The 23,654-nt window shown below is 35.2% G+C and overlaps 1 protein-coding gene across 1 annotated transcript; it reads right to left on the bottom strand.

Annotated features, from left to right (window-relative positions):
* Nucleotides 1–7,720: 7,720 nt before the first annotated feature.
* LOC117065650 (serine protease inhibitor Kazal-type 6) lies at nucleotides 7,721–19,483 on the bottom strand. Its single transcript, XM_033180725.1, has 5 exons — nucleotides 19,361–19,483; nucleotides 19,100–19,233; nucleotides 16,222–16,244; nucleotides 8,835–8,950; nucleotides 7,721–7,953 (listed from the first exon to the last, which is right to left on the bottom strand). The coding sequence occupies exons 2-5, from the start codon at nucleotides 19,155–19,157 to the stop codon at nucleotides 7,908–7,910; spliced, it is 243 nt and encodes an 80-aa protein (XP_033036616.1). The 5' UTR covers nucleotides 19,158–19,233; nucleotides 19,361–19,483; the 3' UTR covers nucleotides 7,721–7,907.
* Nucleotides 19,484–23,654: the final 4,171 nt, after the last annotated feature.

The raw sequence follows: 23,654 nt of genomic DNA on the forward strand, positions 1-23,654 counted from the left end.
ATGAACAATTGTATGCCAACAAATTAGATTAACTAAATAAAATGAATAAGTTTCTGGAAACACAGAATCTACCAAAATTTAATGATGAATAAATAGAAAATCTGACTAAACCTATAACTACAAGGTTTAATCAGTAATCAAAACCACCTATTGAAGAAAAATTCTTGATCAGATGACTTAACTAGTGAATTCTGCCAAACATTTAAAGAAGAATTAACACCATTTTTCCCCAAATATTAAAAGGGAACACTGTCTAACTCACTCTATGAGCTCTGTATTACCCTGATATCAAAGACAGGTAAAGAGAGTACACAAAAAAGGAAACTACAGACCAATAACGTCTGTGAATATTGATGCAAAAATTGCTCAACAAAATACTAGCAAACCATATTCAGCAGCATATTAAAAGAATCACATACCATGATCAAGTGGGATTTATTCTTTGCTCCAAGAATGGTTCACCATAGAAAGTTCAGCCAATGAAATACACTAAATTAGTAGAAAAAGGGGGAGAAAAAAGGCTCAGGATCATTTCAATTGATGCATATTTGACAAAATTCAACATGACTTTATGATAAAAACACTCAATAAACTAGGGATACAAGGAAGTTTTCTCAACTAGTAAAGGCCGTATATAACAAACTCAGAGCTAACATCAAACTCAGTGGGTAAAGAATGAAAGCTTTTTCCTTATGAGAGGAACAAGATATGGATGCCTATTTTTTCTATTTCTACTCAATACAGAATTGGAAGTTCTAGCCAGATAAACTAGGTAAGAAAAAGCAATAAAATACATCCAAATTTGAAAGCAAAAAATTAAATTATTTCTGTTTGCAGATGACATAATCTTATATGCAATACCCTAAAGATGCTCTAAAAGAACTTTTAAAGCTAATAAAAATATTGAAGTTGCAAGGTACAAAATCAACACACAAAAATCACTTGTGTTTCTCCACATAAACAACAATCCCCAAAAATGAAATAAGAAAAGTTCACTTACAATAGCGTCAAAAAGATTAAAATACTTAGAAATAACTTTAATAAAGACGTGAAAGCCTTGTATATTGAAAACTACAGGTTCTGTCCTCTTCCACTGTCCCCGTGGTTCTCAGTTCCTTTATCTGCGGGAGGAGCGGGAATGGCCAGGTAGCCCAGCCTCACCAAGGCTTTCGGTGCGCTGGGGCCTGCAGGCACCCAGCACTTGTCCTCCCAATGGCAAAAATGCCCAAAAGAAGGTCAACTCAGCCTAATGTAGGGGCTGTGAGGGAAGAGCCCAAGATCTGCCTAGTTGTCAGGTGAACCTGCTCCTGCAAAAGTGGAAACAAAGCCGAAAAAGGCATCAGGAAAGGATAAATCTTCAGAGCAAAAAAAGTGAAAAACGAAAAGGAGAAAGCGGGAGCAAAGAGAAAACAGGCCAAAGTTGACAACCAGAAACTATTTACCTGCTTAAAATGAAGAAACTAAAACGAGAAGAGTCCAGCTTCTAATGAAGCCAGAGAGAAAGAAACCAGGTCTGATTAAAACTATATACCGTGTTTTATCAGTGGTCCTTGTCTCTCTACATGTACAATCCAAAGGAATATTTTAATCAACTATTTTGTAAATTATAAGTTTTTTAATAGCTCTAGAAACATATTTAAGAAGGAGGGAATCCCATCTTCCCATTATATAAGTGTAAGTGCTTTTTATTTAAAAGGTGAAATGGTTCACTGGTAGTTATTTTTGGGTACAACCAGAAACTAGTGTGGGATATTGAATTATGGGAGGCTTTGACTATCTTAGATGTCAGCTTAATATTCCACAAATGGGGGGTTAATTTTTATATCCTCTAATACAATGCATACATTAAATGGTAATATGGAGTCAGAGTCTTGCATTTAATGTCTTCAACATTTTAAATTACATCTATTCCCATGTTGTTTTTTGTAGAACTGTTTGTTTCCTGAAGAAAACCACTCTTGCTTATGGTTCTCCCTGTCAGAATTGTGTTCACTCTGTGACATCTTTTTGGTCATGGTAGTCCTGTTTTCCTCACAACTTTGTCAATGTGCTGTGCAAGATTAAAGTTTTGAGTACATAGTATGTGTATTAGATTGTGAATTGGTGGGACATATGTGATAACTTATTAACATGTGAACATACTGGGACTTTATAGCCTCTTAAGGAAAATTTGCCTCCAAATTTTAAGTTAGAAAGCCACTGGAATAACTTTTTTAAAAAATCACAATGCATGGCTTTTTAGATTTTCAGTTTATATCTTAAGAATTGTGTACAAATTGAAATGTCTTTGTACTGACCTTCAACACATGCAATAAAATCTCAATTATGAAAGAAAACTACAAATCACTGTGATAGAAACTAGAGAAGTCATAAATACATCACAAGACAACTTCTACTCATGGATTGGAAAATTTATTGCTAAGCTGACAATACTAACCAAAGTGATGTAGAATGATTCCAAGCAGACACATAACTGTGCTTTATTACTTGGATTCTTTTAGTATGCTCATCAAATCTGAAGGGTAGCTGTAGTGAACTAAACTTGGCCATTAAGGGTACCTGTTTTTATTAGGTCTAAATCTTCTCTAACTAAATCAGGGGAAATCTGTTCTGTCTATCTCTCCCTTTACTCAAACTGCAGAACTGAAATTAACATTTTAAAAAGTCACAGGTGCTAAAGCTAGAAGAAAAAAGAAAGTCCAAGAAAGAAAAAAGCAGTTCATTAGATGTCCAGTTGAGAGTTAGTCAGCCCATTTGGACACAAGCCTTCTCAGGATTAAACGGTAGTCCCATCACAAAATTAATATAATAATGCTCATATTGGAAATTACGGCTGATACATGTCACCCTCTTTAAACATTCACTTAAGCCTTTGTTGAATTATGAATATTTCTATTTCTGATGTCACCAAATATATAAGACTAATCTGTCCAATTCAACATCTACATCCATGTCACTCAATTTATCATAATTATGTGTTATATAGTTTAGAAAATGTGATTGATACTAAGTAGCTTAAATTTAAAATCAGTAAATTTAAACTCAGTAAACGGGTTAGTTGACATACAGTAATGAGTTATTTCAATGTTTATCTTAGTTATTTTTTCTCTGACCTTTTTTTTTCCATGTTGTACCCTTTTTAACTTGTGTGTGTGTGTGTGTGTGTGTATTTTGCTTATAAAACCTTCACATTGTCATAGACAGAGAGGGAGGCTCCAGAAAACCCCTTTCACTCAAGCCTAATCATTGACACACCACATCATTTTTGTCATGAATTTACCTTCAAAAACAAGTAAGAAGAGAAAAGAAATAAGTGTCTTGGCATCAATCATAGTGCAGGAATAAGGAGAGTTAATGGTTAAAGATTTGGAATGATTTAATTTTAACAATGCTGTCATTGTCATCTGAAAGTATAACAATTAATACTTGAGTTGAGATCAAATACATTCTCTTTTTATGCTTTGAAGTTTGAATACAAACCATATGTGAAACAGCATGTTTTGTCCTGGATCTCACAAAAAAGAGGAACATAAACAATTGCAAATATCTGACCCTGTTGACAAAATCTTTCTGTGTGTGTTTTGCCATTTTTTAAAATTATGTTTTAAGTTCTGGGGTACATGTGCATAACGTGCAAGTTTGTTACATAGGTATACACGTGTCACAGTGGTTTGCTGCACCCATCAACGTGTCATCTACATTAGGTATTTCTCCTAACGCTGTCTCTCCCCTATACCCTCCACCCCACGGCAGACCCCGGTGTGTGATATTCCCCTCCCTGTGTCCATGTGTTCTCATTGTTCAACTCCCACTTATGAGTGAGAACATGTGGTGTTTGTTTTTCTGTTCTTGTGTTAGTTTGCTGAGAATGATTGTTTCCAGCTTCATCCATGTCCCTGGAAAGGACATGAACTCATCCTTTTTCATGACTGCATAGTATTCCATGGTGTATATGTGCCTCATTTTGTTTATCCAATGTATCATTGATAGACATTTGGGTTGGTTCCAAGTTTTTGCTATTGTGAACAGTGCTGAAGTAAACACACGTGTGCATGTGTATTTATAGTATAATAGTTTATAATTCTTTGGATGTATACCCAGTAATGGGATTGCTGGGTCAAATGGTATTTCTGGTTCTAGATGCCTGAGGAATCACCACACTATCTTCCACAATGGTTGAACTAATTTACACTCCCACCAATAGTGTAAAAGCATTCCTTTTTCTCCACATTCTCTCCAGCATCTGTTGTTTCCTGACTTTTTAGTTATCGCTGTTCTAACTGGCATCAGATGGTATGTCATTGTGGTTTTGATTTGCATATCTCTAACGACCAGTGATGATGAGCTTCTTTCATGTTTGTTGGCTCATACATGTCTTCTTTTGAGAAGCGTTTGTTCATATTCTTCACCCACTTTTTGATGGTGTTGTTTGTTTTTCTCTTGTAAATTTGTTTACATTCTTTGTAGATTCTGGATATTAGACCTTTGTCAGATGAATAGATTGCAAAAATTTTCTCCCATTCTGTGGGTTGCCTGTTCACTCTGATGAGAGTTTCTTTTGCTCTGCAGAAGCTCTTTAGTTTAATTAGATCCCATTTGTCTATTTTGGCTTTTGTTGCCATTTTTTTTGGTGTTTCAGTCATGAAATTTTTGCCCATGCTTATGTCCTGAATGGTATTGCCTAGGTTTTCTTCTAGAGTTTTTATGGTTTTAGGTCTTATGTTTAAGTCTTTAATCCATCTTGAGTTAATTTTTATATCAGGTGCGAGGAAGGAATCCAGTTTCAGCTTTCTGTGTATGGCTAGCCAGTTTTCCCAACACCATTTATTAAATAGGGAATCCTTTCCCCATTGCTTTTTTTTGTCAGGTTTGTCAAAAACAAGAAAACTACAATATGCATAAATCTTAAGTGTGTGTTCACCGAAGTTTGAAAATGTGGATATCTCTGTAGCCCAAATCCGTATATTTTGACTGTTGACTTCTTTTTTATGTGACTTGCTTCTTCTTTCTAAGAAATGTAAGTCATCTAGTCTTCTGTGGTTTCTTTTTATATGCTTTCCCTTCATTTCCAAAGAATAGCTCAGAACTAGACAAGAGATAGTTTATGACAATTTTCAGATATAGCCCCTGATATAAACCTTAAAATAAATGGTGCAATTAGATTCAGGTTTGTATGAGAAAAGAAGAGTTAGGCAGTGTGGCAGAAGATATCACAAAAGACATTTCAGACAGACAAAGGCAAAGTGGTGAATCTGAACCTTTTGTGTGAAAGATGGCTGGTAGGAATCTGGTCTGGATGATGGGGAGGGTTCTAATAGGAGATATAAGTACTTTCACCAAGGTCCAACATGGTGGCTCATGCCTGTAATCCCAGCACTTTGGGAGGCAAAGGTGGGTGGATCACTTGAAGCCAGGAGTTCAAGATCAGCCTGGCCAACAGGGTGAAACTCTGTCTCTATTAAAAATACAAAAATTAGCTGAACATGGTGGTGGGTGCCTGTAGTCTCAGCTATTCAGAGGCTGAGGCATGAGAATTGCTTCGATTAGGGAAGTGGAGGTTGCAGTGACTTGAGACTGCACCACTGCACTCCAACTTTGGTGACAAAGTGAGACTTTGTCTCATAAAAAAGAAAAAAAAAGGCACTTTCACCACTGCACAGTGATTCTACTATCAAACCTGTACGTAATTTTCTGCATGTTTACATTAAAAGTAGCTAAATTGTTTCAGGGAGTAGACACTAAAGAAGAGAATTAGACTTACTTTTCCTAATGAGCATGGAATTTAGTCTACAAAAAGAATGGGAAGGTGGAGAGAAACAGCTGAAATAAGCATTTACAAAAATTGTAAATGTAAAGATAGACATTTTTAGACTAGGAAATAGAACACAAAAAGACCCTGATTGGTGAAGACAATATAATGCTGAAACTGATGACAGAGCTTAATAATAACAGCCACTAACTTCTCGGCTTTTGTTACATATTAGTGGTTAAGTGTTTTACATGCATCATATCCTTAGTCTTCATCATAAAATGAGAACGTAGATATTATTACCCTTATTTTTCAGATGAAGAAACTATGATACAAAGAAGTCTAAATGACTTGCTCAAAGACACATAACTTACATCAGAGCCATGATTCACATTCTGGTCTGTGTGACTTCAGGATACCGTCTCTTTATCAATGCTGTACCCAAATAATAGATTATGTGTTCGTTTTTGTCCTTCAAGGGGAATAATCTTTAACCAGGGAACAGAATGCTCATATAGTTTTTCTAGCATAATATAACCTATTCCCTGGCTCTTTATCTAGATATTGAATACATCTCTCAGTCTGGCCAGTTCAGTCTTCTTTAATTATGTATAATTAGGGATAACATCTATGTGGATAAAATATATTTGATATTTTAAAAGCAGAACTATAATCTTAATATGCATTGTTAGAAACACATTTCGTGCATCAAGGTAAAAGAAAAAATATTAACAGTAACTACAAAGTCTTTCCTGAATCAGGCTCATTCCTCTTTGACATCTTCTGTTATTTGCCCATTTAGTCAGTCACCAATGCCGTCTTTCTAAATCTTGAACAAAACAAGCATGCTCCACAACCTTAATAGCTATGTTTTAGTGTCTCCTTTTGCTCTTCTTCAATATATTTATTTGGCCAGTCTCTTCATCTCTAGGTCTTCGAATAAAAACTATGGGAACCAACCGATTTAGTACTGCAAATGGTTACCACCTTTCCCTAAGTATTTTTCATCCATATTAACATATTCTTTTATTTTTTTCTAATAGCCTTTATAACATTCTATCTTATTATGCCATTTATTATAATATTTATTGTTTTAGTCTATTTCTTCCTGTTGGAATTTAAGCTTCATTAAGTATTGAAGGGTCATTGGCCCCTCTCACTCCCATCCACACTGTATCCAAGGCACCTAGAACAGAATCTACCACAGAGTAGGCCCCAGTAAATGTTTGTTGCTGGAGTGATGGTTATTACACTGTAGCTAGAGATGTATTGTGTCTGAGTTTCCCAAGTAAGGTACTATTTATAGAAGCACGCTTTACTACATGAAAATACTCAAAGAAAGAGTTCTCAATACTTTCATGTAAATGTTCAGAATAAGATGTATATGTATCAAACTGTGGATTTTCATAGCGTTGAGGCAGTACACGGAGATTGAGCTTATTATCAAAAGAGCTGAGCTTTAACCTTCAGTCTTCTTTTAACTGGAGCTGTTTTATTTGCTAAGTGACTGTATTGAATATTCACCATTTGTTGTATATTTTGTTATGTTATATCTGGTATACCTTATGATATTGCTATTACAGAAAACCAAATACTGTATGTCTTTAGAAATTATACAGTCCAAATTTTCCATTCCAGATGCCTAAAAAAACGGTCTGTAGAGAACAAATGTTTTACTTTTATATAACTTGCTTTTTCTGAAATTGGGAAGAATGAATATTATGTGATCTAATAAATGATAGATATTTTAAGTAACTAAGCATAACATATGGTCATGTTGCCAAAATCCTTCATTATAAACCTGGAGATTCTAAGAATAAAAGAAAGGAAGGGATTTTCCCAAGATCTCACAATGACTGGATGGTTAAGTTAGATAAAGAAAATAGGTTTCTTGATCCAAGTTTATCCCAGGTCAATTATTCTCTGTTGTATGCATATATTTTCTTGATCTCAAAGTAAGAACACAGTCAATGCTTTTGCAGAATGTACTTTATTGACAAGTGAATCAAGAGAAATAGACATACATTCAACTCCTCAAGACCCAGGCAGAGTAGGTATGTCTTCATGAGTTGAAAGAATCCACTAGCAAAAGTATAAGCAGAAGTGAGAAAAGAAGGCTGCAAGAGCTGGCAAGTCACCAAGAAACACTGGCTTTAACTCAGCATTTTCCAGGATGCTTTAGGCTAATCTTCCCACCACTTTTCCTACAAAAAAAAAGAAAGACAAATATATATTCAGTGCACTGTCGTAAGTAGTCACCACAGAAGTTCGAAACAGGTTTAACAATGGCACTGTCCATTTAATTATTTTATTCTATAAATTCCATTTATAAGATTCAGAAGATGTTAATTAAATGCACTCAGAGGTGACGTCTGGTCAACTGTGGAAAGCATGAATCTTAAACAAATCTCAGAGTTTTCATAAGTGTTAGACTTTTTGGTACCAATTGCTCATTCTCCAAGAGTAAATATGTATACAATTTAAAAAGGTAGAGGTCACAGGAGAGAGAATGACAAAGAGACTATAGTTCTTTCTGACAGAAGATGTAAGAAGTTGAACCAGATATTCAGTGTTTGACATTTTAGAGCAAGTGACACATTCAAGTCCTCTCAGTAATATGCATCTATTAATTCAAATCTCATATTATACCACCAACTTTATTCTGAGAAAAGTTTAGTATTAATCAGTCAGATGTGTTATATATATATAAGTATAGACATATGTTCATTACGTATTGATTATTGCAAGTTTTAATTAGAAACAAATGAAAACGTTAAAACATATCAAAATTATTAAATATAATGAGTTATAATGTATAAGATGTATGAATGTTTTAAAAAACTTCTCTAAGATAATCAAAATTAATAATAAAGCAAAGTGATTAAGATTATGTTTTCGAATAATTTAGTATGTAATGTTTTTGCTGCTTTTGACCCATCTGTTTTCAATCAAATTGCCTGAAGCTTGCTTCTTCAGTCTCTATGGGGAGGTATGGGTGTTTTCTATAACACCTCAAAAAGGTGTCATAGTCTTATTCTGGAAGTTTGCGTTTGCAAGGATCAGCTTTGATGAATATAATACTTACACCATGGCCTTACAGAAGGCACATTTATTGCCATATGTCTGGCCATCAGAGCCACAGTGTGGGTTAGATTCCCGAGTGCAGTAGACCTTGGGGTCCTGGAACTCACCACAGTCAACCTACCAAGTAAGCAGAGTGACATTGGCATCAGTGCATTCTAAGAGATCATCCTTCAGAACAGAAGCTTTAGACAGCAAACTTTAAAAGTCATATATAAATAGTTGTGACATTAAAGCATTCTGAAATACAAAATTGCTCTCCTTATCCAATGTATTCTACTTATCTGCTTAAGTAAAACACATTAAATATACTTGAAACATTTTCTTTGAGTCACAGTTAACTCATTACAAGGAATACAGATGTATTCAGGAGTAAATTAATGATGTAGTCAAGTGCTATATGGGTAAAACTTCTTGCTCCAACATTAAACTATTCCAACTGAGAGTGGTTTTGGGTCATGAAATGACTTTTTAAACATCATATTAACGTGCTCTAACAGCACTCCTTCTGTATTGCTATCAAAACATGGATGGGCCAGACGCGGTGGCTCAGGCCTGTAATCCCAGCACTTTGGGAGGCTAACTCGGGTGGATGACAAGGTCAGGAGATGGAGGCCATCCTGGCTAACACGGTGAAACACCATCTCTACTAAAAATGAAAAAAAAAAAAAAATTAGCCAGGTGTGGTGGCGGGCACCTATAGTCCCAGCTACTCAGGAGACTGAGGCAGGAGAATGGGGTGAACCTGGGAGGCGGAGCTTGCAGTGAGCCGAGATCGCGCCACTGCACTCCAGCCTGGGTGACAGACCAAGACTCCATCAAAAAATAAAAACAAAAACAAAAACAAAACATGGATGAACCTTACAATGGGCACCAGACATCACCTGATGCTTGTTACTTTTCTCTGTGGGTGCAATATCCATCCATAAGCTCTTGAAAACAAAATTCTAATGCGTTTATGTATATACACATAAACTAATATATATATGATACATATATATAAAGTATATCTCTAAAGTATATAGTTACTAAATGTATCTACTTATATATATTATAAATACATATTTGTATACTAAATATATATATACTTTAGAGATAGAGTCTTGCTGTGTTGCTATATATACACACACATATATATATACACATATATATACACACTCAAACATATATACACACATATATACATATATATATATATTTTAGAGACAGAGTCTTCCTATGTTGCCCAGACTAGTCTCAAACTCTTGGCCTCAAGACATCTTCCCGCCTCAGCCTTCCAAGTAACTAAGATTATAGGTGCATCTAACCTTACCCTGTTTCAGAGTCTGTGGAATTTGAACTTTTGTGCTTACTACAAACATTTAGTAATGACTGCCTAAGTTGTTGTCTTTAAAATGATTCTAAGGTTGCATTATTGTTAAGAACATATGTTATGCCTGATTAATAATTATTATTATGGGCTCCATAGTAGGAATGGTAGCACCTGTGCCACTAACATACCCTTTCAACTATAGCTGTTTTTCAAAAGTAGTCTGGAGTTTAAAGATCGTTTTCAACAGAATGTCAACTAAGTCCACATTTGGTGCGTAAATAACATTTGAGCCATTATTTCAAGAATAATGACAATAAGCAATAGTTAAGCTGAACCCCTCCAAATATATCTGTGTGGAATGAAGTGACATTTACATATGGAGAGAGGAAACTTGCTTTATCTCTATCCTAGTTCCACTAAAATGATACTGTCTTGTGTTTATCAATTGCTTCATAATATTCAAGCTACTTTCACATAGATTATCTCAGTTGAGCCTAGTACAACTGAACCCATACCCAAGTATTTTCTTCCTCTGCCCCATGGAAGAATACTAGGAAGAGCAAAGCATTTCAATAAATGAAAGCAAATCAATCAAGTGGAATATGAACAAACTTCCATAGAACAGATAAATATCATACTCTTAAATTTTAGTGGCCTTCGATGATCTCTGAAGTAAGCTGAGAATCATGTTTTAGAACCTGTTCTGCCATCAACTGTCTGTGTTATCTTGAACAAAGGACTCGATGCCTGCACCTCAATTTTCTTAACCAAAAAACAGCAAACAAAGAACACATGTCATACCTCATTTTCAGATTCCCAAGGTTTTTATAAGGATCAAATGCGGTCATATAAAAGTCGTAAAGAGTTCATACAGAATATTTGAAATAGTTCTGGATTAGGAGTGTAGAAAGTAACCTTATTACAGGTCTACGCTAACTACAGTAGCTCTAAAAGATCTCTGTAACTCATAGAAAATGGTCAACACCATGAGATTAAACAGTATCTGGGGACTCTTCTAACTTTGATGGTTCAAGATTTACCAGTGAATACTTTCCGTGATGTGTTTTAAATAAAGCTCTTATGTCCTTAACTACGGCTGGGTGAGAGAAATAGCAACTTTTACCCAAATACTTCCTCCTTTAATTTTAGAGAGCCCTCTAAACTCACTGTGTGAGACATTTTAACATGGTGGCTGGGCAGGAGACGACCACTCTCTGTGGGCCCCAGGGGTTGAAGAAGGTGCAGAATGCTTCTGGAAATTTGAGCTTATATGGTCATTCAGTCAACTAAAGACTCAGGATTATTCATACTTAAGTCTAGCATTTTAGGTTTACAAATAAAACCAATGAAAATTTACAATCACACAAATGTGGACTCGGGATATAGGATGGCATCTCTTCTTTCTATTACTGATAAACACTACCTATGTGGTTAAATTATTTCCATTCTTTACCATATCTGTTTTCCAAATTGCTGCCAAACTTGGCTTCCTCTCACACTTATTTCCCTCCCCTTTCTACTCTATTGAAACTGCTCTCAAAAGTACAGAATACATCTATTGGTTGTTTTAAAACTTTCATGATTTCCTTATGATATGTGCTACTCTTCATCACTCCAATCTTTTTGAAACTCTTTCCAGACTTTCATTATATGTCAGTTCTCTGGTTCTCTGTTTCTTCTCTCTCTTGCTGTCTTTTCTTTTTTCTTCCTGGGTATTAATTATGGTCATTTCCTACATAGTTTAATATACTTGGTTTTCTCTTCCTAATGACATATACTTTCCCATATGGTACTGAAAAATTCCAGACTTTTTTTTTTTTTATTGATTTTTTATAAACATCTCAAACTCTAACTCTCAATTGTCAAAAAATATATATATATATCCTTTTACTCAATAATTTCATTCATACTTAAGACATTTATGTGCAAAATACAACTGTTTCCTTCCAAACTAGTTTTGTATTCTATTTTCTCCATTTTTCATGATAGCAGCATTTTTCAAATTCTCAGATTGAAACACTGCCATTTATTTTCCCTTGTGTTACCTTCTGCATTGCTTTACTTCATTTTCTTTTCCAGTTCCAAATTTACTGCCTATACCAGTCCTCAACATTTCTTGTCTGAACCAATAAAATAAGTTTTTATCTCCTTAACTTTGGCTGGGTGAGAGAAATAGCTACTTTTGCCCAAATACTTCCTCCTTTAATTTTAGACAGCCTCTAAACTCACTGTGTGAGACATTTTAACATGGTGTCTCTTCCTCCTTTGCCTCCTAATTTCAAATTCTTCCTGCATGTAGACACAAGTTACCTTATTTGAAACTAATATACTTATCATATCATTTGCTTAAGTGAGACTAGTATTCACTAGCTTATATTTACTTAAGAAATTGTACTGTTCAAAGCTCTTTCAAGTGCACTACACAATGACCCTCTATTGCTGATTAAAAGCAGTACGCAGCCACGGAAAGCTCACTCCATATTGAGTCAGAAGTCTTCAAGTGTTGACTTCACAGCTTTACTGCTGTTGGTAGACGTAAGTCAGCTAGACCTCATTTCTGAGGCTTTAGTTTTTCAATTTGTAATTAAGTTATAGGTACTAGATGCCATTCCCAAATTGTATTTAGACGTTTTGCTAGTATATTAATTTTAAGCAAAATCAAGCTAATTAGGAAAAATAAAAAACTCCAAACTCATTAGAGTCATGGAGCATTGCTTTACCAATGATATCAAAATTCATCAGTTCTTATCTTAAAATACAAGCAAAAATAAATTTAAGTATTTCAAAAAGTATTGTAACAGAAAATCGTTGTCAATCATTGCTTTTAAAAGGCTTGTTCTGTTCATTCCAATTCGGACTATTCATCTAAACGGCTCTTTAAGGATATGGTTCCCAAATACAGAGCCTGATAGGAAAATATAAAAATATTAAAGGCAATGCGGTAATATTAAATATTAAAGGCAATACATTCAAAAAGCAAAATGTATTCAGTCAAAGGACTATCTTTATTCTGAAAATATGTCTTTTAAACATTATGGTGCTATGCAGGAAATTACTTAATGAAACGCTAGTGATGATAAATAGTAGTTTTATTTTACTCTTATAGTTATTATTGTGCGGTTTAATCTAGCTCCTTGGCAAATTAAAGAGTTGTAAGCATATTAGTCATTCACATTTACAGGGAAAATTTTACTGGACTATGATTTCCAAAAGTCTGGCAATATGATTTTGTTTAGCTTGAATAATCTTTTCAAATGAATGTGATATTTTTTAAAGTCCATAATTCAGACTGCTAACTATAATTTCCTGTCAGATGTCTCATCATGTAGAGAATTCTTGGCATGAGAAGAATGACTTGAGTGTTGGAGGAAATCTTACTTCCTTTTGTTCTGGCTGGATCAGGCTTGTGCAAGCACGCTCCTAATGATAGTTTCAATGTCTTCTGCTGACATTGAAACTTCCACCCTCCCTCCAGAGGCATGGAAAAGAGAAATGGCAGCCTCAGTGCCATTTAAAAGTATAGGAACTTCCCTGTCATTTATATTTGAGTGGAGAAGAGACAGCAGCTTTGGCAGGACAGGCTTGGTTGATAACAATTCAGAGAGTTAGGGCAGGAAGGGGTTTTAGAGATCATTGAATTCAAACCTTCATCTTAGTGATGTGGAAACAAAGGCAATGAGAAGGGAAACAACATTTTTCAAGTTATACAGCAAGTAAGTATGAATGAGGACTCCACTCATCTGTACTATCTGACTCCAGAGTCAATGATTCCCAATACAGCTTGCCTCCTCTTACCTAGAGAAAAATACTCAGTTTTCTTACGTATAAATGCCATCTGGATAGTTATTTATTTATTTATTTTTTTTTTTTTTTGAGACGGAGTCTGGCTCTGCCGCCCAGGCTGGAGTGCAGTGGCCTGATCTCAGCTCACGGCAAGCTCCGCCTCCCGGGTTCACGCCATTCTCCTGCCTCAGCCTCCCGAGTAGCTGGGACTACAGGCGCCCGCCACCTCGCCCGGCTAATTTTTTGTATTTTTAGTAGAGACGGGGTTTCACCGTGTTAGCCAGGATGGTCTCGATCTCCTGACCTCGTGATCCGCCCGTCTCGGCCTCCCAAAGTGCTGGGATTACAGGCTTGAGCCACCGCGCCCGGCCTGGATAGTTATTTAAAATGCAGACTCAAACTCCCTACCTTTCTGATTATTATTCAATGTCTTGCATGATGCCTGGGGATCTGTATATTTAGTAAGTAATCCAGGTGATCATGAAGCAAGCAAACTATAAACTTTGGCCCTTCTCAAGCATAAAATCAGTAAGTAGTAAAATTTAATTTAGCAAACACTCTGCCGTGGCACAATCTTGGCTCACTGCAGCTCCACCTCCCAGGCTCAGGGGATTCTCCTGCCTCAGCCTCCCAAGTAGCTGGGACTGCAGGTGCTCCACCACGCCTGGCTAATTTTTGTATTTTTAGTAGAGACAGGGTTTCACCATGTTAGCCAGGCTGGTCTCTTAACTCCTGGCCTCAGGTGATCCACCCACCTCAGCCTCCCCAAGTGCTGGGATTGCAGGCATGAGGCACCGTGCCCAGCACTTCAGTAGGTTTTAAAGAGCCCCCAGCCCTCCTTCTCCCCTTTTGGGTCTGACCAGCTATACTGCTTCATCTCTCCCAGCCACACACCCCACCAAGTACTGCACAGGGACCCCCCACCCAGGGTCCCTACTCCGTGAGATAATGTGAAAAATGTCTGTGGACCAAATGCAACAAAACTTCTGTTTGTAAGAAAAAAAAAAATCTGAGAAATCAAGCTTCAAAGAAGGGAAGTAAGGTGTGCGTTAATGAGAAAACTAGGATTAAATTCTATATTTCTTAATCCTATGAGTAATGGTTTTACTGTATTTTACTACCTAATGAGATATGAAATGTGTTGGCTGGATGTTGTGTCCTTTCCTTGGGTGTTTGTTTTCACACTTAGTATAGACCATACTATCATGCTTATTTAAACATAATAATACAACTTTAAGGTATACAGTTTCATATGACAATGCCAACACACATGTGTGCATGTGTTAGACATACACGTAAGTGCACATGCATGTACATGCACACACACACACAAATGCATCATCACTTGTAAGATGCATCCTAATTTCTGAGATGCTAAAATTGAAAAGAAAAACAGTCTTATATAATGCAGTGGGTACATTAGGGTTGGAAAATATTTCCAATGACTTTGCCAACTCAAATCAGTTAGCAGTAGTGTCCAGAAATTTTCATGTCAAAGGTATAACAAGGCACACCAAGGCTAAACAATAACTAATGCCAAAACCAAGTAGAAATGCTTAATATGGACAAAGGAACAGGATTGGCAGAACAAATAGTATTTGTGTTGTCCTTTGACAGTTAAAATGAAAAAGATAGAAAGACACTGGTGAACGAATTTGGGGGAAAAAAAATCCAACGATGAAGATAACTTGTGCTCATTCCAATTTTTAAACCAAATTTTATTAAAATCTGAGTGAATCAGTCTGTGTGTCCTCAATACAGAGCAATAAGCTAGTGTCCTGTCTACTTTCAGTTCTTATTTCTGAAAAAAGAAATAATAACCTATATCCTAACTTCTTCAGAGGATGTTAATTTTTAATCAATAACTAATACACATATAGCCTTTTATGGCTTGCCAAATACTTTCACACTGTTTACATAACTTAAATATAATTGCAATTCCATGAAGTGAAAAATACTATCTTTTTCTATAGTTGTGGAACTTGCAGCTTGGAGAAGTTGAGTAACTTCCCCAAGATCACATAGTGAAATCAATGATAGAGCATGAATTTTATCCCAGATACATCCTATTTTTATGTATATTTATTCTTCCCTAAAAAAGTATGAGAATGTGTGGTTAGGTTCTTTTAAACTGACAAGAGTTTAGTTAAAGAATAATAATTTCTGCTGGTGCCTGCCTAAGGTTTGCCTGCTCATTGTTTTTGCTCTGTTAACCATAGACAAATTTCTTTTTGGCCAGTGAAGATCTAGCCAAGCACCACCCAGGCAGAAAGAAGAGATAAAAATAGGCACTGACCTGTCCTCCCTGACTGAAGACACCTGGAAAAAAAAAGCACAAAATTCAAACATTGTAATTCATTGATGTGCAAAAAGTGAAATTTTCAACATCAGGAAATTCCTAATATCTATTCCTGGTACTTGGCTATCATGGCATGTTTTTTTGTTTGTTTTACTTTTCTTTTCTTTTCTTCTTCTTCTTTTGTTTTTAATCTGCTCACTTCTTAAGAAGGTCATATAAAAACATGAACCATGAGGAGGTAACAATTGTTGGAGGTTAGGGTGGGTTAGAAAAAAAGTGGATTAAGGATCTGGCAATTCATGTTACAGTCCTGGCCCAGGCACTAATTTACTATGGAAATGACCTTATCATCGCTGGTCTCACTTTGAAGAAGTTGAATTGGAAAGTATCCTCTACCTTTGACATTTCAAGGTTCATTTCATGCAGTTCCTTCCAAAAGCCTTTGCCACAGACATTTGGGAAAGAGATGAAGCTTGTAGTTTGTTCTTTGAGTTTGAAATTGCTCAACTTCTAAAACTTGGCCCAAATGTAAACTGGCAAGGAACAACTCATTCATTCTTGTGACTTATTTCTCCTTTTACATCTCTCTAAATTCTTGAAAAGGGAAAAGATCCCATATATATGTAGTCTTGTTTCTCTCCCTTTTCCTTCCTCTTAATATTGTATGTGTAATTTTAGCTTATGACTAATTAGTTCAGTGGTTTAAAATACTTAAATAATAAAATCCCTCAGTCCAGCCTTGGAATGGGCTGCTGAGTTTTGATCTGTGGCCATTCCTATGGGACACCTTTCCCAATCCCTCTCCATGTAAGCCCAAGGGCACCACAATGAGAGAGAGTGTGGATTAGCACAATCTATCTCCAATGATGGTCAACACCTATGGGATAACAACTGGAAATTCCTTGAAGCACAATCTCTAATAATAAAGATAAGGAGAAAACAAGTTGTTGTTTTTTAATTTGAAGGAAGGTTACTGTTCATTTTTTCGGCAGTGATTACCAGCCTCATTGATTTGTAACTAGCAATATGGGTGATTATTAAAATGACAAATTCTTAGGGCAATCACTTGAAAATTCTATTATATAAAATCAGAGAGTTCCTGGACAGTCTATATTTTTTAGACTCTAAGTGGTTTTTATAGCCAGGGACAATTTATTATTATAATTTTCAGTCAATTTTCTACTGTACAAATCTGTCATCAAAAGAGGAGAGATTTGCCTAATGTCTCATACGTAGGAAGTGGCAAGGCAGAAAAAGGATTAATATTCACAATGACGGAATCCAATTTAGTACTCTTTTTATTAAATTTTATTATGGCAATAATGTTAATAGACATTTGTTAAACATGCACTATACCCCATCTACTATGTTAAGCATTATACATGCCTTTATCTCATTTAATTCTCCATACAGAGATAGTCCTTTATGCGTTTATTTTATATATGAGTGAAACAAACATCAGAAAGGTCACAAAGCTATATAATGAAAGTGCCAGGGCTAAAATTCACTTTGGCCCTTAGGCACTATGGCCTCCCAAATACTATCTTGTATGTCTGTGAAGCATCCTTGCTTTGGTAAATTGTGTTAGTCAACCAGATCCTGTTAAAGATCAGTTCACCTTTGTAAAGAGAAGAAAAGGGAATAACAATTGATTTCTGAGACTATCTTTGCAACTAAACTTTACATAGTCAGATCTATATTTTTCTGCCATCTCAGCTGATTGAACTACCCATGAAGGTTATTTGGCTTTAGTTGTCAAGTTTACTCCATAATATCACAGGAATCCTTTATCCATTTTTTTGTATTTCTAAGTGTATTTTTTTATGTAATTATGACCAGATACAGTGAACATTGGCTTCTCTCTCAACTAAATCTCATTGATTTTTTTTTTACTTGTACAGCCATTTAAGATCTTGCATAGTAGTAAAATTCATCTGCTACTGTCATATAAATGATACATAAGATATGGAAGGTCCCAGGGCTTAGTTTTATTTCTAGTATTTTACAAATGAGAAAATATCTCAGAGAATTATGATATTTCTTTAAGTGACACAGGCCATTAACAGAAGAGATGAAACTAGGTCTTGGATCTAAAAACTAGCATTTGCTTTGTCTTCTACAATGTGAAAAAGTAGAAGAATAAGGAAGGAAAGAAACAGCTTATGATTGACCTGTTCATTCGATGCTTCTGTCATGAAAAACATAATCTTGAAGTATGATTGTGCTTTGGCCACTAAAGTGGCCAAAGATATTCTCCTTCTTGAAGATTATTTAGCTCACCAGAAACATATGTTTCTGCATTCCAAGGTTCAATTACATATTTTCAAAGATTTTCTCATTGAGTTTTCATTTTCCCCATTGTCTTAATTTTAATTATTTGAATTTATTTGTAATAATAACTAAGGGGAGGAAAATATTCCTTTATTCTGGAAAGCAAAACCAATATTTAATGCAATTATGCATCCTCCAGTCTAGTTTTATGGAACAAACATCAAATGTGATGCCAAGAGAATCTGATTCAAATTCCAAATTCTAACTACTGGTTGCAAGTCTTTTGCTAATTTTCTCAATTTCTCTGTTCCACAGTTTCTTATATGAATAGCAGAGACAGAAATGCATTATTATGAGTCTCGGAGACAATACATAAAATCCCTTGGTACATGCCTAGAATATGGTATATACTCAACAAATAACAGTAATTTTTGTAATTATTACCGTAATCATTGTCGTCATCACAATCATTATCATCATTACAATAATCTCTCAGAATTTGTCTTTCACATCAAAATCATTAGGATTTTGAAATATGATAAACAGCTACTCATCATATCCAGTTCAGTATAAACATGGGATCTTAATTTAAGAAAAAACTTACCTGATAAAAAGCAGAAAAGAGCCAGAGAGAGGAGCAGAAAGATACCTGACAGCTTCATTGTGCCAGTTGGCTTACTCAGATCAAGGCTGCTTTGTCCAGCTCAGGTTCTCTGTCAAGACAATTCCCAGAAAGCCCTAAAATACATTCAGACCACATGAGTCCTATGCAGTTTATGCATTTATTGGGACCTGTCAACACTTTAAATAAATGCTTCATGCTCCCCATCAGTCTTAAAAATTGGTACAATTATGTGAGTCGCACCTCAGATCTTATTAACAGAGGATGTCATTTTCTCCTGGTAGCCTACATTTTCCTAACAACCAATACATCCTTCCGGCTCTTCTCTCTAAGGTTTCCCTACATTATGGGGATGATTCACTGGTTGAGCTCCACTTGATTCTTCTATTTCTTGCAGACAGGTCCTTCATGTCTGTGGTCCAAGTGAGTAACCATAGGATAATGGAATCTTGGGTGTAACTTGGATTTTTAGAGTCCAAATCATCCAAGGTGTACCTAAAGGAGATAGATATTCCACATTGTAGCCAGAAATGCATTAGAAGAAGCATTTTCTGAGCAGAAATCAGCTTATTAATTTTTAAATCATTATTGCAGTCAAATGCCAGTGGTTGTCCAGTTTTGAGTCAAAATAAATAAGGGAGTCAATTATTTGATTTAATTTGTAACAAAAATTTATTTTTTAAAGTTACTGAATTGATTTTTTTTTTTTTTTTTTTTTTGAGATGGAGTCTTCTCTCTTGCCCAGGCTGGAGTGAAGTGGTGTGATCTTGGCTTACGGCAGCCTCTGCCTCCTGGGTTCAAGCGATTCTTCTCCTGCCTCAGCCTCCCGAGTACCTGGGACTACAGGTGCCTGCCACCATGCCCAGCTAATTTTTTTATTCTTAGTAGAGACGGGCTTTCACCGTTTCGTGAAACCGTTCGTGGCCAGGCTGGTCTCGAACTCCTGACCTCATGATCCGCCTGCCTCGGCCTTCCAAAGTGTTGGGATTACAAGCGTGAACCACAGTGCCCAGCCTGAACTGAATTTTTGAAATGAGCAATAGATTTCCATTTTTTATCCGAAAGTAAAAGAAGTAGTCATAAAGACCTTTATAATCTTCAGTACTTGAAAATATACTTTTCATATAAAAGTTAGATGAATAGCATTAACTCTCATGCCCAATTTAATTGCAAGATAGATCAAAGAGTGTGATGCCATAACCTTCTTTCAGGAAACAACAACAGAAAAGAATGGTTGTAGTGATAATGAGAATGTCTGCCTCAAATCATAAACTGCTATTTAAAATATCATGAAGGAAATTATCTTAAAGTCCTTTACAGAAAGATGTAGGTCAGATGTTAAAAGTATTCAAAGACACTACTGAAAAACCTTAAAAACTGTATTTAAAATTTTCTTGAACCCTTTATGGGAAGAGGAGTCAAAATATCTAGAAAAACAGAATATATGAAAAATTGCTTAAGTCATGACCTTTAAAAACAATAGTTGTACAATTTAACCACTTGTGATCTTTAAGTAAGTTTTCTTATTAATATGAGATAATATAAAGATCAGTTCTTAAAACTAAAGCACTGCATAGCTTGGTTTTAGGTACTGCTGTGACCTTCCTCCCTCTTTCCATTCTACTTCCTGTTTCTTCCTCCTTTGACCACCATTTTTTCTCCTTCTGTGACTAGAATGTACAGAATTAGTCTAATCATAATCTTATGTCAAAAAGTAGCAAAAGTTTGAAAGCATCAAAAAATAAAAATAAAAAAAAACAAGGTAACAGTGGTAGTCGATCATATGCCATCATTAAATTCATGGTGACATTTCTAAACTTCCTGTTTAAACTTCTTCCTCTCTGCCTAGAGTTTCATTTTTGGTCCTTCTTCTCATATTCACCTCTAAACTCTCAGTCACTGTTCACCTAAATATTACTATCTCCCTATCTTCCAGTCTTTCCTTCCCTGCTTTCCTCTGATCTTCAAGAGTTTTTTTTTTTAATAGGTTTTTTTTATGTAGAATTGTTCTTATTTAGAATGATTCTATCCTCCTTTTCTGAATGTTTTCAATTCTCTATCCTCAACACCTACACTACCTACCACAAAAATATTTAGAAACATGAAAGCACAAATTAAACATTGGCTCTGGATGAACATAGGGAAGGAAATATTATATCATATATATATACATAGTTTAAGAAATAATCTGGTCCCTAATGATTGAATCATCCTTTTTGTTAGGTTTCTGAGGCCATATGAAAGTTTTTGGTTTTGTTTTAATACAATCTAAAGGAAAAAGTAAGAAACATTCTCTGGGAAATCACATAATTGACTCTTTAAATAGGAAGTTGAAATACTAGAAATTAATGAATTATAGGCAATTATTCACAGACTGTATACAATTATAGTCTTTTGGCTGCATGGTAAGTAAAAGACAGCAGTTTTAATTTTGTTTTATTTAATAACCTGAAGAAAAACAGGAAAAGTTTTAAAAATCTTAACATTTAAGAATAAGTAAACGTCAATATACTCAATCAGGCAAAAGCAAAAAAGAAACAGGAAAACTAAAAGAAAGGGAGATGTGAGAGAATTCAGTAGAAGGCATGGCTCTTATACAGACGTGCTAGAATGCAGTCCCAACATACATACAGTGGTCTTCCAAAATATAGCTATGCATACATTATTATGTAAAGTCACAGAACCTATAAGAATGTATTTTCAATGTAAAATTTATTATACTATATTATTAATTTTTAAATCATTATTGCAGTCAAATGCCAATGTAAAATTTATTATATAAACATTATACATTTACTAAAATATTACTATTCATGGTAGTATATAAAATCATCTGCATTTTATTTAATAAACATGCAAGGGACTTTAAGGTAAATTTTAATTCTATCATTTTTGCTGCCAACTATATATATAATATTATTTCATTTATTGAAATGCAGCTCCATTACTTTCAGAATGCTTAGCTCTGAGTCCAAGGAGATATATATATATCTGTGCCTGTGTGTTTTAACATTTTACTTGTTCATATAAATTTTCCTTTTCCCAATATTGTTTACATATAGTAAAATGTATTATTTTGAAATGTCACTTCTCAGACAGCTATGTACTCTATTTTCTCTCAAACCCTTGAACCCTTCCACCATTTGGCATAGGGCATGAGAGAGAGGTTTTTCTTTTTTAATAAAAAAAAGGACAGCCATCACCTTAATCCAAAAATGTACTAATTAAGGAAGTCAGTGCTTGCCATTAAATTATAAAGTGGTCTTTGTTAACATCCTTAGTCATACAATAGACTAAAGTCAAGAATTTTTTATTTGTAACAATCCAATCTTTATTCAGAGTGAAGATTGTTTTTCTTAGAACTTCCATTGGATCACATAGGAAAGATGACAAATATTTCCTAGGACTAAGAGGAGGGATTCGTGAAGAGAAGGAAAAGGGGGTTTTCGAACTTAGACCTCATTGTCCTGGTTTAGTTCAAATCCCTTGGCTTTTGGAGGCATCTAAAGCATTATTCGGCTTATCGTGGGTGAAACAGAGTGGGCAGTATCAAGGAAGATATCCAGGTATTTGGACTTTATAGCAGTCTTACAGGGGTCTGCCATGCTCCAACGAAGATCAGAAAAAGCAGCTGAAATTCATAGCTTCCAAGATAGTTAAGTGCGGAGGTGGCTCATGAACAAGTGAACAAGAACGGTTTTTATTTCAGAACAAGGGGCTTTGAGTTAAGAGACATTACAGTTGATAGCTTGATGGGGGGAATCACATAACTCCACAGAGTGTACTAACACATCAAACAGATAACAGGGAGCTGGGGAATGGAGACCCAGGTCCTCTATGATACAGTGACCATAGGAGTCATATTACACTGCAAAAATTCCTGGAGAGAGAGAAGTCAATATTCAGGGACCAATTGGTAAGAAATACCTCACCAGGTGCCAATGTCATGCAAATGTCATGAAGTTACGTAAGCTTTGTCCTGGATTCGAATGTTATCTTTGGGGAGGAAAAAAAGGGGAATAAAAAGGGAGAACCGGAGAGATACACTAAATATGTAAAATGTGAGTGTTTAGTGGGAGAGATTTTATTTTTTTTCAATGTGGTATCCATTGTACGTTCAACTATGCTTAGCAATTAATAGCCATTCAGAAAATGTTTGTTGAATGACTGAGGTTGAAAAACCTTTAATTAATAAGATATTTTCTGATATTACATTGACATGAAGACAGCAATTAAACATTTTAATTTTTGACACCTGCAAATCTTAGCTTATATAAAATTTGACCTACTCTTCTTGATGGATTAGATTCAATTATTATTAATGTTTTGTCAGAATAAAACAAAACATAGACTCTTTGTCATCTTGAAAAACATTTACGCCAATCTTCCAGTCAATATTTTAAAATGACCTAAAGTTCTACTGAGAAATACACATTATGGCTCTGTGATAGATTAGAATGAACACAGACTTTGAGTCCAGATAGACAAGGGATGTGCATTCTACTTCTGCCAGATCTCTATGATATGGGAGATGTTA

This window comes from Trachypithecus francoisi, unplaced genomic scaffold (genome assembly GCF_009764315.1).
Source record: "Trachypithecus francoisi isolate TF-2019V2 unplaced genomic scaffold, Tfra_2.0 Lachesis_group2, whole genome shotgun sequence".
NCBI lineage: Eukaryota > Metazoa > Chordata > Mammalia > Primates > Cercopithecidae > Trachypithecus > Trachypithecus francoisi.

Excerpts from the sequence above, each read along its gene's own strand:
- LOC117065650 (XM_033180725.1), bottom strand. The coding sequence starts at position 19,157 with ATGAAGCTGTCAGGTATCTTTCTGCTCCTCTCTCTGGCTCTTTTCTGC. Across the intron at positions 8,951-16,221 it reads TCTTCAGTCAGGGAGGACAG|GTTGACTGTGGTGAGTTCCA; the intron begins GTCAGTGCCTAT and ends CTTACTTGGTAG. Across the intron at positions 7,954-8,834 it reads GCCTTCTGTAAGGCCATGGT|GAAAAGTGGTGGGAAGATTA; the intron begins GTAAGTATTATA and ends TTTTTTTTGTAG.